Source organism: Mastomys coucha, unplaced genomic scaffold (genome assembly GCF_008632895.1).
Source record: "Mastomys coucha isolate ucsf_1 unplaced genomic scaffold, UCSF_Mcou_1 pScaffold17, whole genome shotgun sequence".
Classification (NCBI taxonomy): Eukaryota; Metazoa; Chordata; class Mammalia; order Rodentia; family Muridae; genus Mastomys; species Mastomys coucha.
In genome coordinates this window covers 17865679-17877137 of record NW_022196899.1, presented here as the reverse complement: position 1 = coordinate 17877137, position 11459 = coordinate 17865679, and the positions used below count along the sequence as shown (strand labels likewise).

General features: G+C 36.7%; 1 protein-coding gene across 2 annotated transcripts in view; it reads left to right on the top strand.

Annotated features, from left to right (window-relative positions):
• Positions 1-11459, top strand: part of Naaladl2 (N-acetylated alpha-linked acidic dipeptidase like 2) — an 880490-nt gene that overhangs the window by 347502 nt on the left and 521529 nt on the right. For both annotated transcript variants that reach the window (XM_031376446.1, XM_031376445.1), the window contains exon 3: positions 5727-6000. In XM_031376446.1, coding sequence (XP_031232306.1) covers positions 5727-6000 — 274 coding nt within the window. The remainder of the gene's footprint in view (positions 1-5726; positions 6001-11459) is intronic.

Here is an 11459-nt window from a genome sequence, read left to right as displayed (position 1 = left end):
TCTCTCTCTCACACACACACACACACACACACACACACACACACACACGCACACATCTGAAGCTCTTAACTCCATATCTCTATGTGTGGAAATATCGCCTGTAGTAGCTACAGAAACAGGAAAATAAAAAGGTAGCATGGTATGTGTGTTGCACTGGGAGAGTGAAGAGAGGAGAGGATGACACAGACTCTATACAAGAAGAGAGGAAAGATCCTTAGGGCACTGCATTTGGACAAAGGATAGGGGAAAAACACTGAGGGAGAGGAGATTGAAAAGCAACACCAAGGGTAGCTCCAAAAGATGTGGGAAAACATTGTTCTTTGTATTTAAAAATGTACATATAAATATATGTATCTTATATATGTAAATAATTTAAATGACGTTTTGTGTATGAGTTGAAAACAGTACCCAATAGCCACAGGCCGCATAATAATAACTGCAGCACCAAGCATAAGAAGCCCCATTTCATGCTATTGTTCAGAGGAGGCTTAAGAGTGTCCCCCAAACAATATAGGCTATTGTCATTTCTCCAAATTGCCTCTCAGAACTTGAAGTATGACCCTGTTGCTAAAAATACCGCACTCTTCAGACATAACCCTTGGAAAAATAAGGCTAACCAAAAGTTGGAGTGAATTTAACGTATAGCAAGTGAAAGAATAACTTTTATTTTTTAATAATTTTATTTATTCACATTCCATTTCTTGCATCCTACCCCTGAGACCCTGGTCCCTCAGATCCTCATTCCATTCTTCCTTGCCTACTAGAGGGTGCCCTTCATCAAGCATCCCTCTTCCCTGGGGTCTCAAATCTCTCAAAAACTAAGCACATCTACTGAGGCCAGACCAGGCAGTCCTCTGCTATATATGTGCCAGTGACCTTGTTGGCCTATGTAAGCTGCCTGGTTGGTGGCTCAGTCTCTGGGAGCTCTGGGGTCTAGATAAGTTGAGACTGCTGGTCTTCCTGTGGGGTCACCTTCCCCTTCAACTTCTTTAATCCTTGCCCTAAATCAACCATAAAGGTTTACGACTTCAGTCCAATGGTTGTGTGTAAGTATCTGCTTCTATCTCAGTCAGCTGCTGGAAGCGCCTCTCCAAGAACAGTTGTGCCAGAGCTCCTGTCAGTAAATACATCACAGCATCAGTAATAGTATTAGTCCTAGGTGCCCCCACCACCATGAGATGGATCCCAAGTTGGGACAGTCACTAGGCCACCTATCCTTCAGTCTCCACTTTTGTTCCTGGAGGTTCTTCTAAACAGGAACAATTCTGGGTCAGAAATTTTGACTGTGGTTGGTAACCCCATCCCTCCATTTGAGACCCTGTCTATCTACTTGAGGTAGATTCTTTGAATTCCCTCTCCCTATTGTTGGGCATTTTGGCTAAAGTCTCCCACACTGAGTCTTAAGACTCTCTCACCTCCCAAGTCTCTGGTACTCTCTACAGGGTGCCTCCACTTTCCCCAGGCTGCATGTTTTCATTCATTCTCCTGGCCCTCTGGGCTTCTCTCCTGACCCTTGGCCCATATCTGATCCTGTTCCTTTCTTCTCCTTCCACTCTGCTCTCCCACCCAGGTCCCTCCTTCCCTCTGCTTCCTGTGACTATTTTGTTCCCCATTCTAAGTGGGATTGAAGCTTCCATACTTGGACCTTTCTGCTGTTATACTTGTTATAGTCTGTGGATTGTATCCTACGTATTCTTTTTGGCTAATATCCTCTTATCAGTGAGGACATACCATGCATGTCTTTTTGGGTTTAGGTTACCTTGTTCAGGATGATATTTTCTAGTTCTCATCCATTTGCCTGCAAAATTCATGATTCATGATTTCTGCTTTAATAGCTGAATAGTATTCCATTATGTAAATGAACTACCTTTTCTATATTCATTCTTCATTTGAGGGTTATGTCAGCTGTTTCCAATTTCTGGCTATTACAAATAGGACTGCTGTGAACATAGTGGAGTGCATGTCCCTGTGGTATGGTAGGGCATCTTTTGGGTATATACCCAGGAGTGGTATAGTTGGGTCTTAGAAAGAGCTAATTCCAATTTTCTGAGGAACTGCCAGATTGATTTCCAGAGTGGTTGGTCCAGTTTACAATCCCACCAACAGTGGAAGAGTGTTCCTCTTCAACTCCACATTTTTACCAGCATGTGCTGTCACTTGAATTTTTGATCTTAGCCATTCTCATGGGTGTAAGGTGGAATCTCAGAGTCCTATAAAAAAAATCAAACATGAAGAGCCTTACTGCTTATAATGTTATGCATTCTTTGTGAGAAGATGATTTTCCTTTTTCTGTATTTGTATGTGTGTGTGTATCTGTGTGTGTGTGCATGTGTGTAAGTGTGTATCTCATAGCCTTGGTGCATGAATAGAGGTCAGATAACAACTTGTAAGATTTTATTCTTTCTTTCTACCACATGGGTCTGGAATTCCAACTTAATTCATTACGTGTAGTGACAAGGCGAAAGATCACACTGACCCCAATAAGATGGTGTTTTGAAACTTATATTCAAATAATACAAATATATACCTCATACACATATATATTTGTGTGAATATATGTTACAACAAGTTTCTTATAAAAGAATGTTATGTTGAACTGACAGATCAGTGAAGGGAAGCAAGGCAGGAAGCCATTGGAGGAACGGGTGCTGTGTAAGCGATGAGCTGCAGCCTGTAGCTCTGAGGATTGGTAGCAAGTGGGGCAGAGTGATGAAAGGCCTATGGTTCAAAGAGGAACCAAAAAAGAAAAAATGGATAGTATTACAGGTATTGATCAAGCAGGTCATAGTTCTTCCATAATAAGACATCAATTACAGACCATTTTTAGTTTAAAGATAATATTCTTCAAATATTCTAACCTTATTTGATCTCCTTCAGAGAAAAAATCAAAAGAAAATACTTTCTATCTATGAGGTTTGTATAACTTGACAAAATTAAGCAAAAAATATTCCTGAGAGGAATACTACATACTAACATTACATTTCTTTTTAAGTTAGATGTTAAAAGCAGAAACAAGAGAATGACAAATTAAGTTATATAATATCTACAAATTCTAATATATACTGTTAATAATACAGTTTTGTTATATGAGAAAAATTCTTTTAGTGTATGCTCATTTTTAATAGATCATATGATTGTTTGGATGAACATATCAGTGTGTGTGTGATAAAGTTCAATACTCTTTCAAAGAACATCTCTCAGAAGCAGGACAACAGGAGGAACTTTTCAACCCATTTATAAAAAACAAATAGCATTTCTTTTTATTATTTCATCAATTATTTTCTGAAGGTCACCTCTAAACAATAATTAAAAATTAAATTAAGAAATTTAGCATGGTAAGAAGTGAGAAGATACAAAATCCATTTGCTCATGATATAAATTAGCATTCAGCAAAAATGAAGGACTATTTCATAGTTACTAAACTCTTGGAGGAATTTGGTGGTGGAAAAATTGATTAGCATTAACCTGTGGGAGCAGTTTTAAGATGAGTAGTTTTATTTTATGCACCTTCTAAGTCACCAGTAATTGGTTAATTGTGATATCCCATTCAAATGGCTATGGCAAAAATCCTTTCAATTGGGCAACTTACAAACAATAGAAATTTATTTTCAGAGTTTTAGAGCTGAGAAGTCTAAGATTCGAGTGTCTACAACCTTTGAGCGGAGCCTGTCTCCTCACACAAGCTTTCTTTTAGCTCTGTCTTATACACTTTGAAAATATCTAATCCTCCCTCTGCCCTCTTTTAAGGGGGCCGTAAAGGCATTAACGAATAGTTTTTACCTGCGATCTAACCTCTCTCTACTAAACTCCCAACTCACCATTTGAGGATTTAGTATTTCAGAGCACCAATTTGAGGAGACTGTTGTACATTCAAAACTAAGAAATAATATTAAAAACTAATGCCATTATTTATGAGGATGATATAGCCTCTAAAACTGAAGGTTTCCATGTAGTCTCCTCTGCAACCTTGGCACTAGAATTAAAGGCCTATTTCAATACTTATGCATTATTGTTCCCTCCCTGTGATTCAACATGTGACTGAAGCAATTCAAAGTAGATGTAACCTTGGATCACAGTTTTAAAGGATCAATTCTATGATGTTAGGGAGGCACAGTAAGTAACACTAGATGCTCACTCCATGATGAGGAACTTGAGGTGTAATTTTCATATCTCTTGGTCAATAGAGAAGCAGAAAGTTATTCTGTATCCATATGGGATGATCCCTAAAGGGCCATCATGTATGGCCTATGCCATCCATCTGGACACCAAGCTCCTGAAGTTCCTTAGTCTCCTATACCTCTAAGAAACAAGTACACAGGGGCATCTTAGCTCAAAGCTTTAAGATACATTTAGGAAGAAGGAAAGTACAGGGTCAAGATGTTCTTGTAGAGGAATTAGCAGGGCATGGTGTATGCTATGCCGTGTTATGTTATGAAGTACTAGTGACTAGGACACCACAGTGGAGCTGGTCCAGGAGACCAAGTGCAATGATTCTGATGGACTCAGACAGTTCCAGCACTCAGGAGCCTGAGACAGGTAATGTCTGGGCAGAGGCTGGCTAGTGACATTAGCCCTAATCAGAGAGCTAACAGTTCATCAGGAGAGCCTGAGAAAAGGCAGACAACTCTCAATGAAGGAAACAGACATTAGCCATGGCAGACATCTCACAGCCTTGTCCACACATCCATGGAAGCAAAGAAGCACCCATGTGTACACACATGTATTTACCTGTACATTTATAAATAGCCTTGTCCAGACATGCACACGTGCATCCACACCTATATACACCACTCACACATAAAAGAGAATACATGGGAAAGAGCTTCATTGCTCTATCTTCTTCTGCTGGGCAGCTTTCAAGTTATGCCAAGAAACCAGCCTGCAGTTTATAATGGAGGCTTCTTGCTCATTTTTGAAGTTGTTCAACAAAAGCGACAATATAAGTATGGAAAAAGGCAATGTCATATAAAAGAAAAATGTTAAATACTTGGAAAAATGATAGAAATCATGAGATGTACACATTTTCAGTTCAGTCACAAAAAGAAAAAAAATAGATGAAATTACTTTGTTTAGATTCCCAAGTCTTTTCTGTGAATAGATTACTTGCCACTTTATCTACACTTCAAGATTTCTAGCAAAACTAGAAACTGGGAATCTTTGGAAAGAAACAAAATTAATAAAGTATAGAAAATACAACACAAATGTTATTTGGTTTCACAGTTTGTGATTCTATGCCTATTTAATATAGTGATTTCTTCAATATAATTTTTCTAATAGCCTCATGTAGTATTGCATGAAAACCATATTGAGCAATCTCTGCTATTTTAGGTATGTGAATATCGTATATATGCAATACTTTTCTATGGGATCTTGTTAAGCACAATGCAACCTATCTCAATAATCATGATAGTTAGTTTGGAGCTGATTGTATATGGATTTTACTAATGTTGATATAAAACTTAGAAGTCATAAAAGTCCTGGTTGTCATTGCTCAGTCTTCATAGAACTATTGGAAAACATAAATTCATCCTGCTTTGATTTAGTAGGACTCCCTTTCCTACACTTCAGATCCATAACCCCATAAATATCTTAAGGTCAGATTCTTGTCACATTTTTCCTTCAATATCCCACAAAATTTATTAATAAAAGCTCACCTATGAGCAGCCATATCTACAAAATGTAAAGATTTCCTCTATGTTTTTAAAATGTGCTTTTACATTTTTCAGAAATTTGCTACAACTCTCTGACAGCGAGGATGACATGGAAATTTCAAAGAAGATTAAGAATCACTGGATTGAATTGGGCTTGGAAGATGCACAGTTTATAAACTATTCAGTGTTGCTGGATGTTCCTGGGCCCTCTCCAGGCACCATCACTGTGAGCAGCACAGGCCAGTGCTTTTATCCTGATGGCCAACCTTGCAGGGAAGAAGCCAGACGAGGCCACAGCCAAGATCTGTTCTTCTCATACGCAGCCTATTCTGCCAAAGGAACTCTCCAGGTAATTTGACCATTTGTCTCTGTCATTTCCAGTGAAATGGAATTAGAAAACAACAGCTTTCATCTAAATTGAGCTTACTGGCAAGATGCAGCATACAGAAAGTAGCCATTGAATATATTCCGTGTAGCAATGCCAGAGAGCTGGGAGGACGGAAGGGAAGTGGTAGAATCTTTGCTTATCAAGTTCTGAAAGTGAAAACATGTTAGAAGAATTTAATTCAAAGGTGTTGAAGGTGCAACTGAGTTATTCACATTTCCCTCAGCCCATATCTTTCAAGAGAAACTCATTTATGGTTTTGAAGAGGCAAATTTGAATACGTTGATATGGAAGGAGAGAATAGAAATGGCAAGGGCTGCACTTTGAGATTGTTTATGCCCATAAGAAATGAAGGGGAAAATTGATGTGATTATTCGCACACTTAGGATTTTAAATGCAGCTTGCCTGTATTCATGATGGGAAAGGAGTGAAGGCGAGCCAGGTGTGGATTCCTCCTCCGCCTTTTATAGGTAGCTAGGTTTGGTGGTAAATTTGGCTTCCTGGTTAAGAGAAAAGTGTCTAGAGCCATGCAATTTGTTAAAGTTCATTTTGCAGTTATCCACTGTTTTCTGCCTCTACAATGATGCTGAGCTTCTTAGCTCTATGGGAAGCATCACTTAGGGACCACTGTGAGAATTAAAATAGCTAATTTATGTGAATCCTGGGGAACAGCGTATGACCCAGAGTGCACACAACATGCAAGTTATATATTACGGCATATTTTATTTTATATAGCAGCTGTTCTGCCTCAATTTAAAGTATAATTTTATCAGACATGCTTAGTCCTTTTATTTTTTCTAAATTGTGAGTTGCCTAATTGAACACTGATGGAATTATACTGTAATTTTACTGTTTATGTATATATGTAAAATCTTTATAATTAGCTATAAGGAAAACATGGAACATTTAAACAATGTAAAGGTACTATATAAAATCACTTAAGAAAATAGAATAACCAGTGTTTGTAACATTGCAACATACTTTTATTTTCTTTGGGTTGCTGAGGTTTGTGGTAAATGCATGTGTATGTTCATCAGGCTCCTAGCCCATGTTGGTAGAATTCGACTGACTTTTAGTAGAATTTCACAAATTTGAAGAGTTTCTACTACTAATTAAATGTAGTTGTATGTGTGTGTGTGCATGTGTGTGTGTGTGTACACGTTTGTGCATGTGTAATATTTTTATCCTAAAACTTATAACTTGATTTGACAATACATAAGTTTTCTGGCAATAACAGCAACACATTTTACATCAATGAAAATACAGGGAAGGAGTCAGCACCCTTGCTTGACTCAGAAGCCATGAGCTTCGGGCAATGTGAGATATCTTACACTCCTAGCATTCACATACTGCCTTCTTCCTCTGTCCTCACTATAGTTCTGTTTGGCTCAAGTACATTGAAATCATTCATATTGTCCACCCTGCCCGAAAAGAAAAAGAAAAAGAAAAAAGAAAGAAAGAAAAAGAGAAACCCTAACACCGAGCAAACCCAAAAATCAAGACCAGCAAGTCTTTGGACTAACTCTCACCTAATTGTTTTTCAAATTCTCTTGACAAACACTGATGATTTCCTGATAATGAGAAATTTGAAAGTCCTATTCCCTTAGCCTGGCTTTCCAGAAAGACTATAAAAACATTAAGACACGAATTCAGACATCTCAGAGTTTTATACATATTCATCTTATCAGTATTATGCGTTAGATGTTATTTCACACAATAAACTGTTTCCCAAACATTTTTATTTTAATTTCACCAAAGTCCATGAATATTCTTATGACCAATTTATCATTTTGAAAATTATTTAAGCTCTTGATTCTAGTAAAGAAGTTTTTAAAAATAAAGTTTTTAAAAGTAAAAATAAACCAATAATGATAAAGGTGAAATTGAAGATGGAGTCAGATAACATATTCCTTTGAAATATAACTTCAAATGAAAGAATTTGAAGGGCTAAATGCAGTTACACACACATACACACACACGTATACACACACACATACACACACATACACACACACACACACACACACACACACACACACACACAATCTTTGTTTCAAGACCTAAATTTGAAAAGATGTTAACCTTGTGACTTAGGTGAAGACATTAGGAATAGGTATTTTACCCAGGGCAGTGGTGGTGCACGACTTTAATCCCAGCACTTGGGAGGCAGAGGCAGGCAGATTTCTGAGTTCAAGGCCAGCCTGGTCTACAGAGTGAGTTCTAGGACAGCCAGAGCTATACAAAGAAACCTTGTCTTGAAAAAAAAAATGAAAAGAAAAAAAACCCAAATACTAAGTATTTTAATTCTAAATATTAATATGTTTTAATCAGTGTGCAAGTAGATACTTGAAGAAAGTATATACCTCTGACTTGATAATTTTAAAACTCAAATGGTGTGATTAGGATATTCAAAACTAAAATCATTCTAGTTGACTATTGTACATGATATAAAACATGCATACACGCTACATCAGTACGTGAAAGGGTTGCTATTACACTGAAACTCACATGGACTGTCTAGTTGAGAAATGGTGTTTTTTGTGTCTCTCTGACCAATTCATATCAATCTTGAGTAGATGCTGCTGCTGATTCAGACATAACTCAGTTCTGATTTCTCAATACCTTCCGCGTTCATGAATTTCTGAGAGGCAGAGCCATTAACAAGTTTTTAAATTATTCTATTTTGACTGCCAGCAAAGCTCTCTACAACTTTTGCTTTTGACAAGGTTATTTGCAGAGGAGGAGTTCCCTTCCCTTTGAAGAGCTGTCATATCCATTCATCATAGGACTGTTTTGTATAAGCTTCCAATTTGTGCTTTCTGGTAACCATCTAAAGAGCCCTTGTGATATCTCCTATCTACTCTGAAAACCCACTTAGTGCCAGCATGATGGATGGTGTGCTTTGCAAAGCCTTTGTAATTCATAGTACACTAGAAAGGTGACATTGTTACCCCATAATAATGGCAGGTGGGTCAGTCAAAGGGTCCTAAAGAGAGCTGCCTTGTCAGATGTAAAATATACATTAAAATGGATATATAAATAATTTAGCATGCGTAGGTTTAGCATCCTGGAATAAAAAGACATTTATGCTTTAATAAAATAAAAATAGCAACAATAGTAACATCACAGTAATAGAGACATTGGTCAGGAGGTCTTGCCATATGTAATTAATTTTGTATACCAAAAATATGGATTTTAGCTAATTCCTGAGAAAACATTTTTGTGTCTTCTTTGAAACTAGGCTGACTTGGAAAAAAAAAGTACAATATTTTGGTTCTGACATGTTCTGTTTTGAGGCAGGGGGTTTGTTCAGAGACCCAGACATTTTAGGAATGGGTTTTGATTTCCTTTTGTAAAGTTTTAATTTTTGCTAAGGAGACAATCCATATAATAAGGTTATATGGAGAAGCTTGTCTTCAACAACACATGGACTATGCATAAGATATATTGTTATTGACGTATTTATTATGACCTGCTCCATAGGCAGCAGTAGAGTCTACTCTATTAGCTACACCAATTAGGAATCATCGAGTCTCCTATTCCTTATTGACCTTGTTCATGTCAGGGGCAAAAATGACAGTTACAATCCTAAAAACATATAAGCTGCCTGATATTTGGAAAATATTCAAGTGACATTAACAATCATTGTTATTTGGCAGAATGGAGGTACAGTTAAATGAAGAAGTTAGGAATATATCAAAACTTCATTTCAAGAATTTGAAAATTCAAAATGGTTATATTAATCATGCAATGTTAACATAATATTTAAACCTGTTTATCATGACAAATATTAATAATTGTGAAAGGAAATGCCTTCAAAAGTATGAATAGAGAATAAAATAAACTTGAAGGCACAAGGAATGAATTTTTTTATTTGTGAATACAGAATGGTCAACCATAACAGTTGGACCCAATGACTCTGGCTTGCTTTTATGTGTAGCTCTTACAACACAGTAGTTTAACACATGTCCCTGAACACTACATCAAATATTTTGCTCAAAAGTAATAAAGAGAATAAAAACCCTATCACTAATTTTAAAGTGTCTTCCATAATTTACAGTCTCTCCGATTTGGAAATGAAAAAAAAGAAAAAACAGAGCTCCAGGTCATTGGCTCTAATTGATTTTTGTTATAGATAGAAACAATAGCAAAAATCTGCGGGGAGAAGGTCAGAGTAAATTATTCAAATATCGTGTGCATGCCTAGATGAAGCTGTCACTTGACCACCATAGCACTGTGACCCAGAACAATTCTGTACTGGTAATAATGGTCTAGCACTTTTCTTTTCTTGCTTATTTTTCTTTGTGGATTCCGTGTTTTGGTAATCATGTAACAGACTAAGATAAGTGAATGTGAAAACAGCTACAAGCAGCTGTTACTAATAAAAAATATCTACAAGCAACCCCTTCACCAAATATGACATTCTGCTTCTGGTTTCTAAAGATCTATTCACTTCTCCAGTGAAATTTGAAGAAAGATAACAGATGGACTGTTTGTGATCTCATGACAATACATGTGGGGTCTTTAATGTCAAATGTTAAAATATACATGTTTAATATATAAACAAATATATATATACATGTTAAACATATAAAATATATGTTTAATTTGACTATGTTTATTTCTAAAGATTTTTTCGGGTGGGGGGAACATGGTCTCTTTCTGTAACCCTAGCTGACCTTATCAGCTTTACTTGACCTCCCAAGTGTGGGGATTAAGGGCAGGAGTCAAGCTATCTAGACCTATCTATAATGACCATTACTATCATACCATTTGATGACTATTTTTTTTTTTTTTTTTTTTTTTTGGTTTTTCGAGACAGAGTTTCTCTGTATAGCCCTGGCTGTCCTGGAACTCACTATGTAGACCAGGCTGGCCTCGAACTCAGAAATCCGCCTGCCTCTGCCTCCCAAGTGCTGGGATTAAAGGCATGCACCACCACCGCCCGGCGATGACTATTTTTTAAAGACTTACTTTGATTGGGGAGAGGGGAGGGAACAGATTTTGTTTGTTTGTTTGTTTTTCAGAGGGGATATCATTTGAAATGTAAATAAAGAAAATATCTAATAAAAAATGAAGATTTACTTTGACTTAAAGAATATGACTTACAAGTATAAGTCTGATTTTTCTTGGGAATTTCAGCACTATCTTAATGTTTGAAAGTATAAATGTTTAAGTTAATAAATAGGTTGTAGTAATATCTAACTCATACCAGTATGGGTTAAAAATTCAATGTTTTCAGAATTAGATTGTTGGGTGAAAAATCTCAGTGCTTTGTTTCACATCGTTTCAAATTGATCCAGTTGCTTTTAGAAGGAAAATCATGGCATGTCTCTTGCATGAAATTTCACAAAAATCCTCCCGAATGAATGTTCAACTCTTCCAATATCCTTAGTTTACTTATCTGATCATCATTAATTAAA